At 43.7% G+C, this 25,300-nt stretch overlaps 2 protein-coding genes and 1 long non-coding RNA gene across 8 annotated transcripts in view; 1 reads left to right on the top strand and 2 right to left on the bottom strand.

Moving 5' to 3' along the window:
* Positions 1 to 363: 363 nt before the first annotated feature.
* LOC146185670 (uncharacterized) lies at positions 364 to 7,030 on the bottom strand. Its single transcript, XR_014708013.1, has 3 exons — positions 6,885 to 7,030; positions 6,036 to 6,143; positions 364 to 568 (listed from the first exon to the last, which is right to left on the bottom strand). It is a non-coding gene; the product is annotated as an uncharacterized LOC146185670 (long non-coding RNA).
* A 164-nt stretch (positions 7,031 to 7,194) lies between these two features.
* The window catches only part of O-fut2 (O-fucosyltransferase 2), a 19,865-nt gene continuing 1,759 nt past the window's right edge, over positions 7,195 to 25,300 (top strand). Inside the window, exons 1-7 of one of the 5 annotated variants that reach the window (XM_084606576.1) lie at positions 7,195 to 7,522; positions 7,901 to 8,166; positions 9,519 to 9,771; positions 11,892 to 11,958; positions 13,683 to 13,989; positions 15,738 to 15,861; positions 20,530 to 20,886. In XM_084606576.1, coding sequence (XP_084462702.1) covers positions 7,356 to 7,522; positions 7,901 to 8,166; positions 9,519 to 9,771; positions 11,892 to 11,958; positions 13,683 to 13,989; positions 15,738 to 15,861; positions 20,530 to 20,596 — 1,251 coding nt within the window. In that variant the 5' untranslated portion in view covers positions 7,195 to 7,355 and the 3' untranslated portion in view covers positions 20,597 to 20,886. Of the gene's footprint in view, positions 7,523 to 7,900; positions 8,167 to 9,518; positions 9,772 to 11,891; positions 11,959 to 13,682; positions 13,990 to 15,737; positions 15,862 to 18,746; positions 18,892 to 20,436; positions 20,887 to 25,300 lie in introns of those variants that run through there. The other 4 variants (XM_084606577.1, XR_014708012.1, XM_084606575.1 and 1 more) reach the window with 4 other exon arrangements.
* Positions 22,592 to 25,300, bottom strand: part of Stt3B (catalytic subunit 3B of the oligosaccharyltransferase complex) — a 17,027-nt gene continuing 14,318 nt past the window's right edge. Inside the window, exons 15-16 of one of the 2 annotated variants that reach the window (XM_084606574.1) lie at positions 24,441 to 24,710; positions 22,592 to 22,783 (exon numbers count right to left, since the gene is read on the bottom strand). In XM_084606574.1, the coding sequence (XP_084462700.1) occupies positions 24,441 to 24,710 (270 nt within the window). In that variant the 3' untranslated portion in view covers positions 22,592 to 22,783. The remainder of the gene's footprint in view (positions 22,784 to 24,440; positions 24,711 to 25,300) is intronic. The other variant, XM_084606573.1, reaches the window with a different exon arrangement.

The raw sequence follows: 25,300 nt of genomic DNA, 5'->3' as shown, positions 1-25,300 counted from the left end.
TAAAGCAATAACCAATCTTATGCAATTCAACAAACACCGCCCACTTTACCTTTTTATCATCAGTCCCTGTCTGCAGTTCGAAACATCTTCATTGGGCTTACCTCTAAAAATTGTCTACGAAACATCTGTGAACTTTTCTTACTTAACTGGTTTTGCGGATTATTTCCAGTCTCAAAAGGAATAACAAATACATGTGGTTCTATGCCACATACAGTAAATACTTACCTTTCTAGGTAGGTTACAAAAGGGAAGTAATGCAGAAGGTAGGCAGTCTAAACATAAATGAGTGTGTCAACATGGTGTTTTGGCACTGGAGTGTTTATTACTCCAATCATGTGCGCTAATAATGAATGAAAAGGCACATAAGTAGGAACACTTTATTTTGACACAGAAGCTATGGCCAATGTGTGTGTGTTGCCATTACGCTCGTAAGTGAAGTGCAGACTTGTGAGTACACTGTTGAGCCAGTAGCACACGGAGCAGTCAACTTGGGCCAGGGAATGCCGTGCTTTGAAAGGTGGGCAGCTGTTGTGATCTCTCGGCTAGTATCAGTCACGTGCAGGATCGGCTGTCATGGGGAGAAAAAACAAAAGAATGCAAGCTCAGAACAATAACAAAACACCCAGAGAAACTCAGAGACGTACCAAATTTAAATAAAAAGATAACAGGACTGCAGACTATGCAGCAGCTCATATATTCTAATAGTGGATTTGCATATGGTCACTACACCCTCAAAAAGGAAAGAAGCACAAATTCTGAATTCATGACTTGTCAAAGGAACCAGACAAAAAGAAAAGTGTGCACCCTGTAGCATAGCTCAAGAATGAGAAAAGCCAAAACAGCGAAAAGGTTACCCTAAGTAAGGCCAGTACTAGTGCTCTCTGCATGCGTGTGACAATGTATCACTGCAGTGCACATGCACAGCAGAAATGGACACCATGGGTGGTATAGAACTGATATGAAGTTATCAACACTGGCCGCAGACACCAGAACAGACAGCTGATTGTGCTTTGGTATAACGCAAGCGTGCGGGCTTTGGTAGGTTGTGAAGCATATAAATAAACATTGAGACATCTTGAAAACCATGTGCGCACATTTTCATTTGCTGCTGAATCCAAGAAGTTTCGCTTGCACTGTTCATTAGACGACATGCGTTGCTCTCGGATTGTAGCGTTTGTTGACTACACAGCATGATTCCAGAATTGTGACTGACTCAGCTGTGAACATTTCATTTTTCTAAACTTGCGAAATCCTTCCTATGGGCTGTGAAAAAGAATGAGGAACTGTTCCACCGAAATGTAGTTGCTCGCCCTCTATAACGCACATGATGGCAGCCATAAGTCATTTTGTGCCAAACAGTAATTTCCATACAAGTAACAAAAAGTTATCAAACTATGTGACAGGACCATAGCTATTTACTGTGAGGGTGGCCACAGCAAACAGGCAACAACCACAAGATGGCCAAATCCCTCACTGAACTACAGCACCACAACAGTTGCTACAATGCTAGCATCATAAAACCTCTGGCTGTCTTTGATATATGGTCCTCATCACAAATACACCAGTTCATGTTGTTAAGGAGGCTGTCCATGAGCATCATACTTCTCAAAGCAGCTAAAAAATATTGCAAACAGAGACCAACACTTGATTTTAAGTGCAGTAGCAGCACTACTAACATTCAGTGTGTTAATGGAGTATAGACACCCTGAAACAGATGACAAAAATTCAATTATAAATTATTTAGCGGTTGAAGATAAAAACCAGGTGATGATCTGTACAGAGTAATGTTTTGCATGTCGTTAACAAGCAAAATGCGACCAAAATTAGGTGCATATGCTCCTGTAAGATGAAGTGCTGCACTGGCCTAGCCCAAGCAGTGAGAGTACCTCCAGTCAAAACGCTTTCAAGTGCCATCATCCATGAGATGGTTGCCCAATAGCAATCGGAATTTTCATAATGCAGCGTTCCTTATCTTCGGCCAGCATTTTTCACTCTTCCCAATGGATGCAACCCTCCCCAAAACTCCAAATTGAAGACATCAATTCAGTCATGCAGAATTGTCAATAATGACCTGAACCACAAACCAACTTGGAGAGGTGGAAGCAGGCTCGAGCACTTTGAAGCTATAAAACGAGAGTTTTGAAACATTCAAATTGTTTTGAAGCACGTTTCTAAAGTCAAAAGATTTTATTAGCTGAATTTTTTATACCTGACATACCAAAATAACCTATTTGATTTTTATTCAAAGATCAATGCATTGCTGAAAATGCAAGACTAACAGCCAAAACATGTATAGATGTGCCCCCGACAATGGGACGCAGACAGACGCCGATCGACGCAGGTGTGTGCCAGACTGTGAGACGCCAGCAGTCAGTGAGCTCCTCGTGTGCTGCCCTTTACACTGCCACAGCGGCTTCCTCCTTCCCCACCAAGTCTAAACTTTCGAGGGGGCCTCGGGGGAAAAAAAAATAAATAAATAAAGTAATCGGACTTCTTGTGAGGAGGCTTTAATATTTAGACACCGCGTGCAGCAAGATATAACTGATTAAAATCTCGAGGAAACCCAAAGTAGCCAATTGGAGGCGTATGTAGTCTTCACGCCATGCCAAAACGGCCGTTCGTCAAGCGTAGGTATCACTTCCGTCAAAGAAAGAGAAAGCCAATATTCTTCTCGAATTAATGTATCTGTGAACTGGAGGCGACGGTGGTAGAAGAAAGACAAGAAGCTCAGGCAGCGTGTCCGCCCTGTGGTGTGCTAGAGGTGCTGTTATATCATAGCTATATTTATCGCACCGCCGCCAGGGCCGGCATGTGTTCTGGCTGCAATGCTCTCCGCTGATTCTGCATGTAGAAGGTCCCCCCCGCCTCCAATTTCCCCTTTCGAGAAAGATGGCGCCATTGCGGCAGCAAGACTGTATCTGTGGCTGAGGCGTCCCGAGTGTTGAACAGCAACCTTGGAAAAGGCCACATCTCATAAAGCGTTCAGACGGCCCTTCCCAGTGGTTTGTATGAGGTTTCCAGTTCCTAGTCTCCAGTGGTATACAAAACTGATCATATGCGGAAGCACCTTAACGCAGACCAGACTGTCTGTGCTCGCTGATAGCTGAAACAGCCTCATCCAGCGCTACTCTAATTTATTAGGCGAACGCCACGCTGCACCACACTAGAGTAACCCGCACATGGCATTTTACGCTTTAAAACATGCAAGAGTGGTGTCTGACCGCTGCTCTTCAGTCACAGAGGGGAGTAATTTCATATATTCGTTTGAATCGTTCAATGTGGCCGGCGCATGTCTAATTGTGTACGACATTAATTGACTCATTTAAACATTGCTCATTCAAGATTTATCTTATTTCAACGTCAAGGAGATTTCTAAACTCTATCAAGCCTTTGCGGCTATTTCTGTTATGAGACGTTCCAATCAACAGCTCAAAATGAAAACCATACCTACGTTTGGTTTTGAATTTTCTCAAAAAAAAAAAAAAAAAAAGTGTACATGACATCAAAAAAACAAAAGAGCTATGTCTGGAGTAATGGTCCCAATGGTCCCAAACCGGACGCCGTAGCACAGGCGTTCGGATCACTTCGGCCACATGGGGTTCTTCAATGAAACTGTCATCTATAAGCATATGCCTGCCATGCTTTCAGCTCCGACCGAAATGCTGTCTCCCAATTAGGATCAGACTAGGGTATACCAGCTCAGTACTCGAGAGTTTTAATGACTAAGCCACCGCGGTGCCGTAATAAGTAAATAAATAAGCTATGAAGATTAAACCTTTTTCTCGGAGCGTACCATGGTTATTTCATCCGTTTCGCTGCTGCGATGCCGCGGATGTGTATTTTACTCTGACAAAGTGACTATAAATCGGACATCGGCTCTCTGTGTACAAGCCCGAATCCGGATTGGGCCCGCACGTTTAAGCCCACCCCGGGTCCAGCAAATATGTTCATGAGTTGGCCCAGATGGCCCGTGGGCTGAGCTGCACCCGGCTTTTGGGCCGGCCCATGCCCACGCAGTGTCGTGTGAAGCACGTGCTACCTTCACCTGACACTTCTACGCAAGGTTTGACGATCTTCTATTTTTTCGGTTCCTGGGGCTACCTTTCAGTGGGTTGCTTTCTACTTTTCGAAGTCTGAAAGGTAGGCAAGGCCGGCAGGGAATATCGTGGGGACCGCTTCCTTTGCTAGCAATGCGCAACACTTTGCAGCTCATGCCCATTTAACTCTGTCATCCATGTTTTGGACACAAACCTGGGCTCCAAATGCCCCTCACAAACAGTGACTGTATAGATCGGTCCTATCTTGGTATGCCGGCCGCCATAGCTGAAGCTGTTCGACATCTTTTCGCACCGAAAAAAGCTGACATTTTTCATTGCAGAATACGTAGCCTGTATCGCAGTGGAGAACAATGCACCTTTTTCCACATTACATTACAACTTAGAATATACCATGATCGAAGAAAGGCGTGGAGCGGGGGCGTCAGCGAAAGTTGAGAACTGACTCATTCCTTGCGGCAACCAGCGAACCCGCGGCCACCAACAGTCAACGCAGTCTCTCTGAAGCCTACAGAAATCAGCGCATCGGTATCGCCACTTACTGTTCAGTGCGGAGCAGCCCGCTCACGCACTTCTATTCTAACACCATGATGCGGAGGTTGTGGGTCCGGGCCGACCAGTGGCATATGGTAGTTTTTTGCTTGACATTTACCTTAGACAAACTCATTATGAAATATCCATTGATAGCCATGCCATTATGGGCATCGGTCTCAAACTCATATTGCTACGTGGGCCGCATTGACAAAGCCTTTTCTCTCATGATCCAGGAGCCAGAAAATAACGAAACAATAGGAAACAAAGTACTATAAATAACGATAAAATGAACAAAAATAAGCAAAATTTCTTTTTTCCAGACCAAGCCCTTCGATTATTGCAAAAGAAAAGCAACGTGTGCTCCTTTCCGCTTGAATGCCGGACAAAAGCAGCTTCAGGATCGCTAGGAGAGAGGTACTGAAATGACATACCTGTTAATAAATACCACACTTATAATCCTCAGCAAGAAAAAAAAAGCACACTTGGAAATAAAAGAAAAGGCAGGATGTCCGGCTCCTTGCTTTTGAAGGCATAGTGATGTCAAATGAAAGTTCATGCAGATTAAGTGGTCAACGCCTTTTCAAAAATGAATGCGTACTAAATAGGTACTAAGTCTGAGCTTATTTTAGTTCGAAATTAGGGCTGGTGGTAATGCTTTCAAAACGTCGGCTGAAAATTAAGCTGGGCAGACTGCATCACGCAGCTCGCTGGCCGTGCTCCAAGACCCCTGGCATAAAAGGATCATCTCTGATGAGCGGAAAGAGACTGCCCAGCGCTGCTGCGCCAGAAGATGCAGGAGATGACAAAGCAAGTGAGTGCGAGGGCGTGCTCACAATTCTTGCTGGTACAGTGAGCCTCATTTGCTAGGCTGCTTTGATTAATGTGAAGCAACCCTGCCACAATCGGATGGTAGGCATATCGGTGCCCGGAGAAGCTGTCACTGTTTTTAGCTGCTCAACAACCCTGATAGTAACCAAATAAATAAATAAATAAATAAATAAATAAATAAATAAATAAATAAATAAATAAAGTTCTTGCAGCAACTTTGTCACACGCACAAAAAAGCGACAACCAATCTCTGCAGGAATACCATTCGTTAAAGAAGGCAGCTTTGCTAGTTTCTCACAGCGAATCGAGAAGACAATATAGCGTGGTTTGATCTTCCATCTCGTGCAAACATTTGTTTGTTTTTGGAGCTAGTCTGGTTTTCTTAGTCAGAATCAACTGTTACATTGCACACTGTTTGCGATGCATTAATTGCAGCTGAGAAAGAAAGGCTGCGAACTACAAGCTGGACACCGCAGCTGCAGGGATGCTTGCTTGTTCGATTCATTCATGCACCCTATGCAAACTGGTGACCTGCGCCATGTTCCCCATGTAAAAGTTAAAACAAATGACCAGTCCCGGTGGCACAGCAATTGTTTTGAAATTAAGTACAGGGCTCACCTTGTGGCGTTGGAGCATAGGCTGCCTCCGTTTTTCATAGTCCCATTTGTTCAGCCTCAGCAACCAGCAAGCCGATGCTAGACTCCAAAACACATATCAGGAAGGTCCCTGCGTACCAAATATTAGACGTCAGCTTATAAGCGATGTTTACACACACAAAAGAAATTAAGACAAGTATGTACATGTTGATGCACTTTAAACACAAGGCGAAATCGCTTACCTCACCGTAATTAGAAAGTGGCCCTGCATACACTTGACAGTGCGCAGTCATAAAATGAGGTATGAAATCATTATTCTACCCCGCGTCATAGCAATGAGGGTCACACAAAGGGTCACGTCGCACAAATGGTTAGTACGTCGTGATGCACCGAAACAAAAGCTTCCCACACAGGCCTGTATGATCCTCGCCTTTCCTGTTTCTACGCGTTGTTTTGTCATGTCCTAGTATCTCCTTAGGTCCCTCCATCACCTCAAAGACGTTACAATCATTAACTATTCATCCAGACCGCTGAGGAAAGCTTACCCAAGTTTCCCGCCGTTTTCAGGCGCACGCAAGACTGGTAGTCAGGCGTGTTTTACATGACTGAGACTTTCGTGCGGTTGGCCTAATAAACGGTATTTAACCGTATGTTCCTTGGTGTCGAACTACGTTGAGCTTTCGATTGAAACTTTCTATAATACACCTTTGGGCCGTTCGGGCCCACTGCCGGCCAAGCAGGCTCAATGGTCGTCAACAGAACATTCGGGCGCAGGGAAGTTGAAAACTAAATGTAGAGTTCCAGACAGCGGGCAATGACTCAATACATGCATACTGAAATATCTAAAAAATAGAAAAGATTGCTTACGTACCGTACAACACGAGAGCGCACGGCTGGCACGGCGACGCAGCTCCCACGGCTCCGACGACCAGCCATTCTGCTACTAAAAACAACCACCTACCCACAAAACAATAGCCGGACGTGACGTTTTTCTTAAACCGGATAAGACGTCATGGGTTGCAGGAAGCATTTCGCTGCTGCAACCGGGTCGCAGCAGACGGCGCCAACTTCAAATGTGCTTTACCTTTTTGCTAAAATGAAGGCAATAAATTATAAAGAACTATGTTTTTTAGTCAAGTTTTCACTGCAAAAATGTTTAGAGGGAAATTTGCTGTATATTTTACTGACAATAGATCAAGCCAACTCCGTCACCGAGCCACCGAGCCGTGGAGCCGTTACGAGGTCAACGTTCGCCTGCTTGTTTGCGGGTTGTTTCAAAACTATGGTGCAAATCTGAGTGTGTAGTAAATGTTTGCGCAGACGTGTGCGATGCAAAATCGCAATGCAGTTACTTCAGCGTTTAATGATTAAACCAACAGTGATAGTTCTCTGTTTTATCGTCCTATTCGCCGTTGCCAAGAAGCACGCTTCATGCCCTGATGGAAACCCGCCAGAGGAATCGTGTTTCACTCTTGCTTCAACACCCGATAAAAAGCTTCCTTGTCTTCGGTATGTTTGGCTCAAGATATATTTGTGTACATCCATACACACATACAGTTTTTAGCTTGTTAATGACGGCTGGTTGGTTCTGCTTTACCTTACGATACCGGTACTGTTAAGTTGTGGCACACGAGTTGAGCCCATGCTGAAATTACTAGAACGACATCATTTCTTGCACTAATCTAGGCCGCACAACTTGCTGAGCAGTCGGCTGATGTGCAGATCTTACCCCTATGACCATGCATAATGTCTTGCGATTCCAGTTTCAGCAGTGTTCTAGAGATCTTATATTCATACCCGCGTTTCGCCGCGCGGTGCCCAACGACAGCTAACATTTTGGTGGTTACTTGTTGCTCCCGTCACCATTAATGCTCGTGCCTTTCACAGGAAGCATCTCCTCTACGACGTCAATCCCGGTGAAGGTTTCAACCTGAGAAGAGATGTGTATATGCGAGTTGCAAGGCTCGTTGCGGCGCTTCGCATGGATCCAGACCACTCAGACTGGGTGCTAGTTCTACCACCCTGGGGTCCCCTGTATCACTGGCGCAGCAAAGACCTCGGCCCGCAGATGAAGATCAAATGGAGTGAATTCTTTGATACGAACAGCTTGGCGGGTTATGTGCCAGTCATGGAATTCGAAGACTTCCGTCATGGTGGGCATCATTCTTTCTCCAATGCAGCATAATTGTTAAACGAAAGTTAAAACAAACAGTGGAAGGCTTCGTGCTGATTGACCTGATACAGCTAACGTATGCTTGTTTGACCCCAATAGGAAATGACATGCCTGTGCATAGTGTGCAAAGGCATAAACTCTCCAGTGCCTTAAAATTAATGTTCATATGTCACAAATTGAGGCTTACATTTGTTTCTGTAGTGTTAATAGCAATGCTGTTTCTAGTAAATTTGAATACCACCTGCATGAGGGGTCTCGCATTCATCTTGCCGGCATGGGCAGAATCAACAAATTTGTGCCTCTTATGGGCCAGTAGTCTGAAATAGTCCAAGAAACCACAGACATGCCATACGGTGAACTGGGCCTCTATTTTAACTTGTATTCCTTTTGAAAACATCCCTTTCGGCCGAAACATTCTCATATTTTCGAAAGGGGCACAAGTTAGGACATGGACCCTGGCTTCTTCATTTTTGGCTAACTCTGAGGCTGACCACATTTTATTCAAGCTGAATGAACAAAAACCTATTTTAGTTAGGTAGGTTAAGGAGATATAACCTATAGTACACAACATCCCTCATGACACCTACAACCATTTCATTTCTTGTGACTAATCAGACGCAATGACACTGACATGATGGCTCACTGCTAGAAGCTATGCAGATAGAGGAAATTACTATTCCTTGCTTTTTTTTTTAAGTAGGCTTATTATGTACGACACGGTGAACAACTGGTTGGCGTTACTATAATCAATAAAGACTCAGTGCATATATAAAACTTGTTATTGCCATGGCACTTTTGGAATAAAGACTGAATTCTCCAGGGATAATGGGCTGCACACTAAGATCCCACAAGTGGTGTGCTTAAAAGTAAACTTGATCTGGGTGGCTGTTTGAGCGAGGTCATTTGTCACAGTGCTTCAAACACACGGACAGAAACAGGGTGGAGTCAAAGACTCGTTTCCCAAGAATTTACCTCGGATAAGCCGAGCACCAGGCCATGGAAAAGCTTGTACCCATCACCAGTGAGGATCGAACCTTGCAGCTCCTGCATGTGAGTTGCACATATTGTCAACTCTGTTTGTGTCCTTGTCTTTGAAGCTCTGCATTTTCCATCGTATTTAAAAATCGTGACCTTGTATGGTTGGTAGCCCCGTTTATGTGGTTAGCCTCTGTTATTTAAAGCTTACAGAAGCTTTCAGTTATGACTGCAGCAACGTTTAAAAGGATTTTGTATTCGTAGATATAAACAGTACATCAATGAATATACAGGAGGTCCCAGAGCATGAAGGCTATATCAACACCTCCTGTTTCTATAGCCTGCATTGTTTTTCAGCGGTGGGACCGACCCTTGACAAAGTGTTCTATCTGCAACACTACCCAAGCACGTTCACGTCTACAACATGGGATGAAAAGTACGAAGAAGGACCATGCCTTGAGGAAACTCACTACTATGAAGAAGGCAGTGGAGAATTCAGTGGCTGGTTTTGGGGCTACCCCGATGTCACTACCAAAAGATTTTCTTGCCTCTCTGTCCAAGGATCTGCCAGCACATTAAAGCCACTTCTTCTTGGACATTCAAACTGCACGTATGTAACTTTATGTAGCATAAAAACCGTGAGAAAGTTATTTTGGCATTGCAAGTCAAATAATGAACTAGCACAGGGGTTCTCTAACTTTTTTTGCCTCAAGGGACCCTAACAGCCATCGTTATGTGCCAGTGAATTCCCCATTACTCGAACAATCTGGTGATGCTGCTTATGAATGAACCCGTCTTGTTTTCTTTGTCGTTCGGTTCACACTTCGCAAGCATTTATTTGTTTTCTTGCTTTTGGCAATCAGCTTTATATAAAATGCCCACCTCTCACTCATGCTCAGAGAATCTTGGCGAAATGCCATGGTCCACACTGTGGACGGTGGTAAAATTGAGGAAGGCGCTAAGATAAGAAAAAAACTAGTGCTTTAAAGCAAGAAAACGAATAGCGTGGGGAAGGGGTCACTTTAGAGGGAGCTTGCGGAACCCACAAATCAAGCTTGCAAAACCCCTGGGTTCTGCAGAAAGTAGTTTGAGAACCCCTGAACTAGCACAAAATTTGCAAACTGTATTATTATTATTATTATTCTTATTATTAATTGGTTCACAGGAAAGGAAAGGCACCATATCTGTCGTACTTCTTTCTGCGGACATCTGAACAGCATACAAGCGCTCACTTCGTTTCCGACAGTGGGCAGACCTGAGAACCCAGATATGCTCATGTGATAAGTTCTGGGCTTCTGCAGCCTTGTCATTACATTTTTTATTAACACCAGTTCTCATATCGTGAAAAAAACAAGGTTACTGCAGGAAGAAAAAAATCAACTTCTGTATAGCACTTTACAATAGTATGCTGCTACTTGGCTGTTTTTGCAACACAAAATATATACAAGAGAGAATTGAATTTTGAGATGGTGTTTAGCACATGTCTCGGGCACTGTAAGAATTAAGACATAAATTAAGTATTACTGTTGTCTGAGACTACACTGAACCGCTTTTGCACACATAAAATTGAAACTACATTATTCTCTAAGGATTTCACTCAACTGAACACATGCGGAGGGCAAATGGAGTTAGTTTTAGTTAAACGATTAGTGGCTTATACCATTCACCCAGTTACACCAATCTTGACCAACAGTTTTTAGCTGCGCCAGATGAACTAACTTGGATATATTACTTCCTGAGGTATTCACCAGTAATATACTGATGCAGCGAAAGTTTTTAGTCTGCATATATGATGTGAATGGAAAGGAAGTGAAAGGATGCATACATTCAGTCTGCATTCCCCGATGCTCATTTTCAATTGTTCTCACTTTCGGTGCCTGTTCAATTTCGCATGACCTATCCTCTGCACGTGAAGGCGCAAAAGCAGGCGTGCACTGGCTGCCGCCACAGAAGCGAGCGGCTAGGGTTGGGTAGGTCCTTCGCGCCCCTCATGGCGGAAGAGAGCGCAACTCGCTTAGAAGAGCTTCCATTGTGTACGCAACCAGTATGCAGGTCGTATGAAAGAACGTGCCTCCGCTGCTTGAGTCAGGCCGTGGGCTGCAATTCTTCAACATGAGTTCCCATTCTACTGCCTCACATGCATTTTGTGGCAGCTGCTGAACACTCATAACTTGTAGCAGCATTGCAGGAGCTAATAAGGAGCACAGCATATTGCTCGCATTTCATGCATTCTTGCTTGGTAAAGCTAGGACATCTTGTAGGGCCAGTTGGTGCATATTAATAAAAAAAAGTGCGAGGTAGTGCATATAGACATACCATGGAAGAAGTTTTGGAGGGCATAGACGCATGTGCATATGACACAAACAACTCTGCATCTGTATCACAGTATATTGATTTCCATGTGTGCTTTTATACAGAATGCTATTAATTGCAATTCCACCTTAATACTTGGCAGTGCCTAACCATTGGGGTGGGATAAATGTGAGTGTTGACCTAGTTATGTGTGGAATAGCTATCGCATCTTTAGTGTCCCTATTCTTGGTAAATCCAACATTTGGCGGCGTGGTAAAGAAATACTACTAAGTTGTTATGCTGGTGTGCTTGACCTCTACCAAACAGTGCCAGTATTTCCGTTCTGCTCACAATATGCTCATTCGTGTGTTTTGTGCAAATGTATTTTCCCTCCTTCATCCTTTCCATTCCCCCCCCCCCCCCCCCCTTTTTTTTCAGTGCCATTATGCTAGACCGTGCAGAGGTTATCCTCCACGATATTTTTGGGGACCCTGTTTATTGGGAGGTTAGCATTCCCATTCCCTTCTTGCCTGTGCATGGCTTGTGTATGTGTGTGCAGGCTTTTGTGCCTCTAATGCAGTGATGTAACTGCTGTGCCTTTTGCACCAAAGGAACGTGCCTGCGTGGCCTAGGGATAACGTGAATGCAAGGGTCTTGGCAGGCAGATTGTGATGTCACCCTCCCATATGAAAGGAGAGGCCAGAGTTGGCAGCCCCTGCCAAACGTAATGTCAGGAAGCCCTATGTCCAATTAGTGCTCGGTCATGTCAGCTGTCAGCTACTGCCTCTCACGACCTCTTCTTTCTTCGCTCTTCAGACAGGCATCGAACAACAGGCACCGGACAGGCATAGACAGGCACGGTGAAATGGCGAGGCTGTGGGCAATCTAGTTGTCGCTACAAAAAATATTTTACTCCATTCTATAATGAACACATCTCATTCCACCCCTGCTTACTGTTAGGAAACAACCCACTTGTTGAAATTTCATCTGTTTTTAGTTTTCTTAAAGAATTAGGGATACTACATCAGCTGTGATTTTCTAAGCACTTTTCACTTTCACTCATAACAGAAGCTCAGAAACCTTGTGTTTGGCGCATGATGGCCTTAGTTGCCTATGTGCCAAAAACTTAACACAATACAAAGCAGCACAAAAAATTTTGCGTGCAACTTTATAAAGAATAGCCAACTCTAAGGCACAGATCAGTCAAAATTCTCAATGTGCTGAGAAGAAAGTACTGTTGCCAAAATTGTTCCGCTATTTACTGTTCAAATGCATTGCTTAAAAATTAATCGCAGGGCTGAATATGATGGAACCGGTATGCGAGCATTAAACATGCTACACCTCACCGAGTAAGCAGCATTTGGATGGGATTCTTCTGTAAACGCTGCTCTCCAAGTGTCACGATATAATGCGTAAGGGATGGTGCCACTTGCATTTGTGGGCCTTAGCTGCTGCTTCTCGCTTGCTATGTCTTGCTGTGTTTCGCCAACAATGCATCACTTTGTGCATCTTTAGAGTAGCAGAAAAAAAAAAACACCAAGAAATACTGTCTGGAAGCGCTAGTCTAGGATACCATTCGTGCATTGTGGGCAGATGGGATTTTCATGTATTTGTTTATTTTTCACCCTGAAGGATTACAAGTGCAGTAAAGCAGTACCGATTGTTGCTTAACTGCGATCACAGTGAAAATATGAACTTGACAGCTCCCAGCTGAAATTTTGCTACAACTCCCAATTTTGTGTGTTCCAAAGGCAAAATATTGCTATGAAACAATTTTTTTTTCTTCTATGAAAGTAAGAACATCTGCTACAAAGCGCGATTTTTTCTGCTACAAAAACCTAAAGTATCTGCTGCAAATAACATTTTCTTTCTGTCAGTTCGACTACTTCATACTGTGCAATATCTGTTCGCTTCCTATACGTGGCTTTCTAAGCCTGCATTTCTGTTCTGCATTCACAATGTTATTTGTCCAGAGCAGAACGAGATTGGCACGGAATAGTTTGAAGTTGGCTAATGGGCTGCAGTGTCGGTGCTGAGGAAAGCAATATAACGTTGATTATATATGTTAAAGGCCAGTATTAAATTACTAGCTTGTTGCTTTCGTGGAATTGCATTGCTGAAAAGGTGAAATCATAGCTGCTAAAATGCTGGGTTATATGATTGCCGTGATTTCCAAAGATGCTAGTGTCCACATTGATCTGCACTCTCTTTCCTCTGGTTCTGATGCAGATAAGGCGAAGTATGCGCTTTGCCAGTAAGCTTCGTGATGTGGCTGATAAGTTCCGTCGAGAAGTCCTGAATTCTGACGACAAAAGGGATGACACGGTTTTAGAGGAGGACTGGAAAATTGTCCCCAATCGTACCCGCTATGCCTTGGGTGGACCGTACCTGGCCGTTCACCTCAGGCGCCAGGACTACGTGAACAGCCGCCCCAAGGACGTGCCTGACCTCAAGTGGGCGGCAGAACAGATCCGTGTGTTGCTTAAGAAACATGGCTTGAGAAAGGTGTTTATTGCTACAGATGCGCAAGACGAAGGTGAGCTCGTCCACTGTGCTTGTTTATTGTGGCCACTCTTATCCAAGTTGTTAGTGAGTGAAAATGCTGGTCTTCATTGTGCCGATGGTGGGTTGTGGAGCAGAAATATTTGGGTGTGGGAAGAGGGAAGCTGCCTACAGGATGCACAGGGGCTTACAGTTTGATAACATTGCATAAAGATGATTTGGTTTGGTTTATGGGGTTTAACACCTCAAAATGTGAGACGCCGTAGTGGAGGGCTCCGGGGTTCTTTAATATGCACTGACATCGCACAGCACATGGGCTCTTAAAAGAAATCATGGGGAGGAATCTATTGAGTTACATGGTGCATACTGTGCTAGCAGAGAATAAAATTATGCCTTGCGCTTCTGTGCTTCAGTGTTGCAGAGACAGCACAAATTAGACAACAATCAAACCCATGGTAAGAGACGAGATATTATGATGTTGATTGTGATGACCTCACACAGACAGGAGAAGGCCATTTTTCATACATGCCACAGGACTAACCCCATACGTGCATACTTTGGGACTACCTGCCACTTCAGCATACCCTGCACCAGTATGCTCTCTCGACGCCCATTAACTTTTGCATCATCCTCTGGGCTCTGCCTGCTTTTTCACCGATTGCTCCAATGCCTTTTATATGTATGTGCCGTGCTTGCATACTCTGGACATCGCAAGTCCTTTTTCTGTAGCTTTTTTTGCTAGCCGCCTGTGTGACATTTTGTCGTTGCACAGATGCCCTGGTCTGCTCTATACGGAAGAGGGTGCTTCACTTTAACAGCTAGTGCTCTCAACTGAATTTTGGAATGTGTTCTAAAGTACTTGTTTGTAATTTAAATTGCTAGGTAAATATGTTGCCACAATTATCAGCATCGTAAAATATGCAGTGTTTCTGTGTGTGTAATTGCATGTATGGCTGCCTTTCCGTCCTCCTGAAAGCATTCTTCATTCAGGTGGCTTTGATCTGATCCAAGAGTCTGAAAGTACATATTGCTCTGTGCTAGAAATAGAGAGATTAGAGCGGTGGCCTAGTGCTTCCGTCATCCGCCTCAAATGCAGGAGGCGTGGGGTTTGGAACAAAGTGCCGTCAGATACTCAGTGGTTTCGAGTGGGTGCTAACTTTCTCCTGGCCTGATGCTCAGCTTCTTTTTCATGAAATTCTTGGAAACTTGGTATGTTAGCCATGCTGCTATTTGGCCAAGTCATCCTTGTGCCTTTAAAACCAAATCATCATCATCATTGAAGGTGAAGTGATTCTCTTCACCTCTGATGTGTGATCACGTAATGCGTGCTGCAGATTGTTTAGTCTCGTCTGGTGGTATCAAGAGATGCTTATTAGTATCAGATGTTATTTCATTGCCATGCTGCTTTGTGTCTCAGCTTGTTAGTGCATTCAAGTCACAAGCACTGGTGTCTCAGTGTCGCCATTTAAAACCTCATTTGGCTTCATGCTGGTGGACTTCACTGTTATTTTCAACAAAGATCACATAGTTAATGTTTGAAAAATGCAGAACACTGCCTCTAATAGTTTTGTGGTTGCTTCCATGCTTGACGGTGTGTTCACAGTGGTCCATTACTGCTGAATGAAATTTACTCGGTGAAAAGGTAAATGCAACTGTACTTGTCGCAGCACTTAACAGCTCAACGTCATGCGGCAGCATGCACTCGAGTTCCTGAGCAGACAGCCTTGTCGCTGTCTGCTATTCTAACTACCGTTATATCCTTCCTTTTTATTTTTTCCTCAGAATTCAAAACACTGAAAACATACCTCCCTGAGGCTGTGCGCTTTGAGCCCAGTAACGAAGTTCGAGAGCAGCTCAAGGATGGTGGACTTGCCATTGTCGATCAGTGGATAGCAGCACACGCAAGGTGGGTGCAGCTTGATAATGAATGAGGCTAATAACTAGGGGTCTGCAAATATTCAAAATTTCAAATGTGAACCAAATGTTTTGCGGTTTGTATTCGAGAAATTGAGATTAGAAATTTCAGAATATTCAAAATTACCAAATACACCGAACGTTCTCATATTCGCCACATTTTCTCCTGCTCCGAGTGCTTCGCAATGCTAGACTGTGTGGGGGCTGTGCAGTGAAGCTTCCTCAAAACGCAACGGGGTCGCCGTTTAGTGAAAAGGGATTTTGTGAAGGGTGCCTTCCTGACAGTGCGCACAAAGCGAAGCACTTCACGAAACTGGGGAAAAAAATGTCGTTCTTACTTTGGTTTCATCTCAAATGCAGACATCCATCGCACAGGTGTTCATCTGATAATATCACTGTGACACGAACGGTTTTTGGCAGTCGGTTCAGGCGCATTCGATAATTCGAGCTTTCACTTAATTCGTGCATTTTTCCTGGTCCCTGAATGAATGAAATTTTACTGTAGTAAGTAGCAATATGACAGCTCTACCTGGTTTCATGCATGTCCTTCCTGTACAAAAAACTGATATACAAAATCCAGTATTAAATTTATACTGGATTTCTTAGTAGGGTATACACTTCTATGCATTTTGAGTGTAATTTTATTTGCAAATATCATGTGAATTCTGAAATGAACAATTTTTTTTTTTTTTTTTTCACAGTCCGCATCTTCAATATTCGATGCAATATTAGAATGCATTTTTTCCCCCTGATCGTATTCGATTTATATTAAAAAATTTCAATATTCGCACACTCTTACCAATAACTTTTTCCACTCCAAGTCAGTAATCAAGCAAGTTGGTCTTGCCCTGCCATCTGGTAACATTCCTAGTTACCTTAGTTGGATCACCCAGGTAGGTGGTGGTCTCGGGCTTGACAGCTGGGCCAGGATGAATTTTTCAAGTATAATGTTCCTGCAAAAGCTCTGCAGCGTTCCCTTGTGGGTGTGGGAGTGGTGCTAATGCGTAATTTCTTAGTACTACAAGCCTACTTCGCCTTGGGGGAGTTCCCTACACGTCGGATAACGTCACTCCTGCTTTGAGTTGCCATTCAGTTCTGGATGCCTTTGTGTCTTGGATGATTTTTCACTTCACCTCTTTCGAAACGCGGCCACTGCAATCGGGTTCAAACCGATTACTCCGGTTCAGTAGCCGAACATCTTAACCACTGAGCTGCCTGCCACGTCAGGTCCGATGATAAGCCTCAACCACGGAAACGAAACACCATTAGGTGCCTCAATGCACACGCTTCACTGTATGCATGTGATGTGATTTCACGGACTGTCTTTGAGCCCAACGCTTTTCGTGTGAGTTGTGGCTTAAAGATAAAGTGAACACATGTGTATGATGACCTGTGAAATGTTTGTTGCCAGTTCATTTGCTGGCAGTTGCTTCTTTGGGGAAAAAGCAAGGTAAATTGTGGGGCAACTGCAAGATACTACAGTTTGCAAATGTCCCATTGCTGCGCTACCAGTTTACATCAACTAGAAGTTCCTAACTTCTGAATGTTTAGGAAGTTTCCGAACCGCACTTCCAATATTCAAACTGTTCGCAAATAGCGCGGGGGCAGGGGGGATGCTGCAAGAATGCATACAGGCTTGTATTAAGGTAGTGGTTAGCAAAGTGTCACAGCATTTTAGAAACTTGGAAGAGGACGTTTTGCAATGATAGCAGCATGAAGCGCTTTCAACAAGAAAATCGATGTCACCATAATATGGCATACCTCCAGCATTTTATAGTGCCGGAGAATGTGGTTGCTTGGGGCTGTAAGCCTGGGTGTAATTGCATTTAGTGTTCCATTATAACTTGCCGCTCTTTCCTGTAGGTTGCCTCATTGGTGTGTGTCTGTGTGTGTGGGGGAGGTGTGGGGGGGGGCAGCACTAATCACAAACTGATAATGGAACCACTGTAAGACGGAAAGGCAAGAAAAAAATATAGTAGAGGCATTGCCACTGCTAGCCAATTTCACAAGTAAAATGCATGCATTAAATACAGTGCACCACCATTCCCTTCAAAGTGGTAACCCATACTTTTTGGTGCCATAGACTGGCCTGAAGTTTTAAAACAGAATTTCCTCAATGATTAGTGCACCATTTATAATTGTAGCCGGACTAACGTTGTCATGCCAAGAAACAATTTTTACTGAAAACCGTGGTCTAGTACAACGATGCCGAGCGTGAAATCTTCTGTCTTGCCATCTTGTGTTGGGCAAAATGTACATGCACAGTAGTGCAGCTTAGCTCATTCGAGCAATGTGCAGTATTGCTTCAGCTCACTTGGGTACATTTGCAAGCATTGCTGGCAAGCATAATTTTTTAAGGGTCGATCGATCTGCTCTCTCAAGCGCTAGCCGAAATCGCCACACAAATTTCCGTTTCCCTCTTCTTACCATATATTCTGGCCTTTTGCTTTGTGTGGCTGAGACATAGGAGTGCACTGATGATCAATATTGGTCCTTGGTTCCTATTGAAGGCTCCTGGAAATACCCCCCCCACTCATGATGCCTTCAGCTAAGTCCACTGCGGGCAAAGCTTGGCACCTAAAGTGGAATAGTGCTGCCATCTGTGAAATGTTTCCTGAATTGCCAGTGGTTTAGGTCAAAACTGTAAACATTTCTGGGAGCCTTGCAGAGACAGCAGAGTGGTTGAGGGGAAACAGCAAATGAAAATAGTAAATAGCAAATTTGGTCAAAATTTTCAGTTCTTTGATTCCTTATCTTCTGTATCAATGAAAAATTGTTAACAAAATATGTTGTACAAGATTTAAAAAAATGACTTTTTGTGTGTAATTTTGAGTGAACCGCTCTGCTAGTGGTACCAGTGCATCACGAATTCCGCAGGTTCCTGACAACAGAGCATGACTGACCGTGGTGAGGGGAGATCAGAAGGTCATAGTTTCCATTGCGTGCAATGCCACATTTCTCTGACGAAAAGCAAAAGTATTCAAGGCAATAAACAAAGCAAACATGGGAATAAATGCTCATGTTAATTTTTTCAGCTTTCACATTTTATTCAGTTGCTGCAGGTCATCTCTGCAGCATTGCGCAACCACTGGTTACAGATGGTTTATTGCTGTTATTGCTGTCCATGACTCTCAAAACATAACTCTTAATTTCTGTATATTCCTGCAAGTTCTTGAGTTTTTAAAACATGGTTGACATGTAAAATGAATGGTGGAACTTGTTTTTTTAACTTGTATTTAAAATAGCTGGGTGTTTTCAAGACACCACTATAGTAGTTTTATTGTACACAACAGACATTCAAAATTCCCCAGGTGGCTGAAATTTCCGGAGTCCTCCACTACGGCGTCTCTCATAGCCAGAGTCGCTTTGGGACATTAAACCCTACAAATCGAACCAAGTGTAATGACATCAAAAACTTGTGCACTTTTTTCTCAATTTTTTTTTATGTTCCTTAAGCATGAATCTGTGAAAGTGTGAATTGTAATTACAGTAAGATCTAGTTAATTCAGATAGTTTAATGTAGCAGCATGGTTTTAATCTATGGCCTCAGATGCTTATTATTTTAAACATGGGTGGGCTTGCGTCGAGGTACGACCCGTGCATCTAACGATCACCGAAACAGACCTCCCCGAGCTTTAATTGCATGGAACAGTGGTGGCCACGCACTTCAGGCATGCATGCATGACGACGATCGGAAGTCCCCTATTGCTGAAATATTGTTCTTCATGAGTACGTCGAGCTGTCGCATCTTGAGTATGCTTCACTGCACAATGAGATGGGGCCGTTTGTGAAGAGGCACTGCAAAAAGTGCTGCGGAGGCGCTTGCAATCTTGGAGCAATTTTGCATGCCTGATAGTGTGCAGTGTGTGTTAAGCAAAGTACTTGACTAAGCTACTAAATAGCACCTAATTTTCGTCTCAGACATATTCCTCACATCCATTTTCATCAGTTTTTTTTTAGGGACATTCGATAATTCAAACACTTTCCTGGTTTGAAGGCTGAATTATACCGTACTCAACCGGCTAGCTTGAAGTCCTGGAATCTGCATAAAGAAGTTACAAAACTGTGCCAAATTTAGTTACGTTTTGTGCATACATACTAAAAACAGATGTAATGTCCTCTCTTTTAGGCTTCTGGCATGAGGGTTCAAATCCCATTGACCCTTACAGATTTCCCTGGCTACTTTTGTAATTTTTATAGTGGTGGAGAAAGGAGAAAATGTACACTTAAAATGCATTCCCGCATTAAAACATCCACGCTTTGTGCCATCAAGGAGTGACAAAAAGATCTCTTGTTTAGAACTTTGGCACTGCTGCTGGTTTCCAAATGCCTCCTCCTATTTGATCATTTTGTTTAATGCTTCGAAGCTCAAAATGTCACATTTTGTAGTGTGTTGGCGCCTGTGCAAGGATGGGTGACCTGTCATCGTCCAGTCATCTTTATCGAAAATTTGCTTCATTTTCATGCTTACCAAGGTGCTTTGTGTGCTTTCCGGCAAGAGTAGTTCTCGAGTTTAGGTTAACCGAAGTATTCATGGCCTATATAAAGCACAGACTATTTCTTCCAGGTTCTTTGTAGGCAGCTATGAATCTACCTTCTCTTTCCGTATCCAAGAGGAAAGGGAGATCATGAATTTTGACCCAGACACTACATTTAACAGGCTGTGTGGAAATGGACAAAAGACGTGCACTCAACCCACAAGGTGGAGGATGGCGTACGCTGACTGACGGAACAGATATTTGTGGTCTACACGAATGGCTACTTCACAAGCCACCTGCTTATTCCTATGGTAATATTTTCTCTGGTGTTAAGCAGGTAGCAGATCGTGCCAAGTGACACCTGATGCCTTCCATCTAAGGGACGTAAGTTTACAGTTCGAGAGGCACATACGTCTATATTTGCAGTTTCCAGGGATGGAAGCAGGCTTGAGCATTTCGGAGCATTAGAATTGTGTTTTAGAGCATGGTTCTAGGTTAAAACAATTAATAATTAATTGCAGTTTTCTATTCCCAACATACTTAAATGACCTGTTTGATTCCTTTTTATTTAACGTTCAATGCTTTACTGCTTACACACGCATCTCCAACGAAACTAGATGAACAGCCAAAACATGTAGAGATAACAATAACACAACAGACCTGGGCAACAATTTGGAACAGAGTAGCAGCCAATGGTATGCTTGCTCCTACACTTCGTAAATGAATGTCATGTTCGACTGTTTTGATTCAAAACTTTGATACACTGAAGAACCAGAACTAGCTTACGTCACTCAGCAGCACATTACTGTTCTGCATCCTGTGCATATCCTTTCTGATCCTATGCCTATGCCGATAAATGTTTGGGCACTGGTCAGGAGGGTCTTCAGGAAGGTTATACCCCAGTAAAGCGTGCAATTTAAAGTGCACTTACGGGGAGTGCACTTCGCAGCTCGAAAGACACTTTACGGTATGCAGTGCTAAATGGGCGAGCGGAGTGCACTCGGTACGAAACTGGCAACTGCAAAACATTTGAAAAAGAAAGAAATTGCAACCTCCGAGCGTGAAGATCAGAGAACTGCTTCTTAAATTAGTAAAACACACAAAAAATGCTTAAAATTTGACACCGGGCCATGATTCGGAGACCCCACATTAACAAACACCACGAACAACAGCCACCACCCACTAGCTGAAAATGGCATCGCCACAGTGGCGCACCACGCTTAATGTGGAAGTTGAGTATACGGTTACATTGTTTTTGTCATGCGATATTTTGCCCATTGCTATTATGAAACAATTCCTCGGATAAAAATATGTAGAAAACATGTAAAATCAACTTTTACATATAATACATTTGTGACGAAGAAATTTCTGCCAGCGAGGCTATGCATTCAGCCCTCAGTCTGTTTTGCGAACCCACTCAGACTTGAGTGCACACTTTGGCAAGTGCACTTACGTTAAGCTGTTTAGCAGTGGTAGAGTGCACTTTTCGTGACACTTGCCATAAGTGCACTTTATTTTGCGCACTTGACAGGGGTATTAAACTGAACTCAAGGGTAACCCTTCCCTCCTTCAGATTCTTTAATTCACTGAAATGCTGGGGCTCAATTCCAACACGCTGGCAATGAGCCCTGTATGGCTTTGCAATGCTATTGAGAATTTGTGATTGGCACCTTTGACTAAGGCAGCCCTTATAGCGTCGATGTGCAACTTATAGCATTCTGCCACTCTGTTGCGCCTCTCATGGTCACTTGAATGGCATCGGATCACATTTGTTGTTGCATTTTTTTGCTTAAATTACCACAAACTGCAGTTTCTTCCTTAGTGTTTTTATTTACCAAAGCAAATCCACTGTATCAACAACCCCGGACACTTTCTCCAAGTATGAAGCATTCATACAAAACGAGAAAAACAAAACAACCACCACATAAATTCTTGCTCACTCAAGTACCGTAATAAGAGTTCGAAAAAATGTCAACAAAAACAGTGGTAAATAAAAACTAGGTTTCCACATTTTCTCTCTCTCGGGGTGATGAAATCTCTAGGCTTCATCAACTGCACAAAAGCTGTCAATGCAGAAGAAAAAAAAAAAATGGACGTGGAGAAGAGAAGCCAGCTGGTGCTTCATGTGTTTGCACCCGTACAGGATGAACGAAAGCCGAGAGCAGTGAGCTCACACACTGATGCGCGCACACACACAACACACTGGATGGATGGAGGCACCCACGGCTGTCCGCAGCATGTGAGAAAAAAAAAAAAAAGTCTTCGCATGATGACTATGCGCTGTTCCGTGCACATTCAGGGTAACTTGTGTATAGACTTTTACGTTTCCCTTTCATTGTGAAAAGAATTTGATAAATCCTACATGCTCTTTACTGTCTTCTTTCCTTTGACAACAACTGGCCTATCCTTGATGAATCCTTTCTTCTTGCGAGAGGTCTGCAAAAGGAAGAGAACACAAACTTGGAATGTCCACCTAGAACTCAGTTTCAAACATCGACAAGTTATTTTTTTTCACTGGTTGTACAGGAAAGATAACCTGCTGAACCAGCAATCAGGTTTCACAACATAAACTTGCCAACACAAGAGGTTCTTTCTCAGATTTTATTTCAAAACTTCCCCATTTAGCCTGCTTAGTGCACAGCCGTTGCTTAGGTAGCAGTCTAGGCGAAGTAAATCAGTCCTGTCACATGAAGCTTATAAACATACAAATTGTTCATTTGCAAACTTGGCATGTTTTGTGTAGTTTTGTGCACAAAAAAGTGTCGTTTGCTGCTGAATATGACATGCAGAGGTACTGCAGCACTACCGCGATGATGCATGCTGTTAATGAACGAGCTCTACGACTCGCCACTCTCCTCGCTTCACATTCACATGCACAAAGTGCCCAACAGGATAGTACGGCAGCTTAGTGTTCTCGTCATGTCGGCATACTCTGTGCGCCCGGTGACAGATAAGCTTGAACTCGTTGCACACGCATCAAAACTGCATGACTGTTGCAAATGCAGATGCAACTTGGTTTGAAAATTTTACACAATGCATTTTCATTCCATGGTTACAAGCCAAGTGCAGGCATCCAAGTGACAGCTGATATTCTAAAAAGGCTCTTGGTTCCAATCAATTGCTTATCCAATTCAATGTTGCCCAAATTGCATCTAAGTTGTTGCATCACTACACTCAGACTTACAAGAGATATTATGCCTTGAAGCCTGAGCAAATGCACAACGCTATTCCATTTTCTACATGACAGCTTATACAGCTTATCTAAAGCACACAAGTACGAGCGGCACGATTGCAAGAGAATAAAATGACTGCCTCAATGTGTCTTTGCGTGCCAGCGAATAAAAATGACGCTCTAGACGGAGTTGCTCCAGTTAGAAAGTCATTCCGGACATAAACATATCAATGCGCTATTTGCATGTCAAGTAGACGCAGCTTCGCGCAGGGGGAAAATTTCCCATTTCCTTAACTCTCTTGGTTCACAAACACAAGTTCATTTTGGTTTTCAGATGGTAGAGTTTGCTGAAATTTGCTTTCGATGCTCACAAAAACATTAACTTTAGATAGAGAACAAAAAAAGTATGTCGCATCGCAAACTTCGTTATACTGAGGTTGTTATATCGAGGTTCAACTGCACTACTACCATTATTTTTGAAAAATGCTAATATAGGACCAGTGTACTCTGGGTAGATCACGAAAATTCCTTAAATCTGCCTTGAGGCCTCCAATGCTTTCTCTTGGAAACGTCTACAGGAAGGCACAGAGGGGCAAGCCCAGTGTACTTTATGCCTAGCTAATGATGTGCCCCCCCCCCCCAATGAATGCTTATCAGCACACTACCCTGTCCTCTGAGCACACCATGATGACAAGAAAAGTTACGAAGGACACAAAGAGAGACGCAGGAAACGACTAGCACACGAGTGCCGCACGGACACTGAACGTCGAAAAGAACTGCTCGAGAAAAGCATGAGCAATGCAGCAATGCCAAGACTGTGCTTGCTACAGGGGTAGAGCGGGCAGGCACACAGGTGGTGGCAGCTCGATGCAGCAGCAGGCATAGGTGCACAAGCGTGGCCATGCCATCCTCCTTCCTCACCTAGGGCTGCTGCCTGTGCCCGTCACCGCGGGGCATGGAGGAAGAGGGGGCCGGTGGCTTTACCTTTTTGGAGACGAAGGTGCTGCGGGTCTTGACCTGCCGCTGGACATAGGGGATGCGAGGCCGGTTGGGCTCTTTCTTCACCTTGAAGATGCGCACCAGCCAGTGCTCGGTGGTGTACGCCTCTTCCAGGTGCTCCAGGGTGAAGTGCTTGTTGCCAATCTCCATGTTGCGGGTGCGGTCAAAGCCCGGCGGCGAGCGGTAGTCCAACTGTGGGACGCAAGTCACACAAGTCCACCAAGGTTCGCATGCCAGCGCAAATGTTCAATTGCAACACAAGCAGTAAAACATTGCGTTTATGTGATTGTGCCCACGATTGTATGCTACAGGGAGAGCTGTAGAGCAAACAGAATCGTGACTACGCCGCAGCCTCCCTGATATCAGATTTGTCTTGCCTATGTTGACGGTGACATGCTTTTGTTCCGACTAAGTCAGGCTCCCTCTCACAGAAACTGATATACTTATGTAAATAGGCATTTCTCTATATTAGGACTCTTCCAAGGCTTAACTGACTGGTAAATCACATTTCTGCTCTGTGGATCCGCCAGTTCGATGCTATTCACATATATCCAGGACGATTCAAAATAAAGTAAAAAGAGCGATCAGCCCCCCGACACTGCTAAATTATATGGACACCGGTCACACAAACAGGCTTCTTGGGCGTGGTATGGAAGTCACTGGAACATTTTATCTCACATAACCTTCTTTAAGTTGACATTGCATGACCAGCACTGTTGTCAAAACATGGCTCAAGACCATTAAGACCGAAACTAGTCTGCAAAGTGAAGATGTTGAAAGGT

This window comes from Amblyomma maculatum, chromosome 6, assembly GCF_055883805.1.
Source record: "Amblyomma maculatum isolate TAMU_Amacu chromosome 6, ASM5588380v1, whole genome shotgun sequence".
NCBI lineage: Eukaryota > Metazoa > Arthropoda > Arachnida > Ixodida > Ixodidae > Amblyomma > Amblyomma maculatum.
This window is presented reverse-complemented; position numbering and strand designations above follow the sequence as displayed.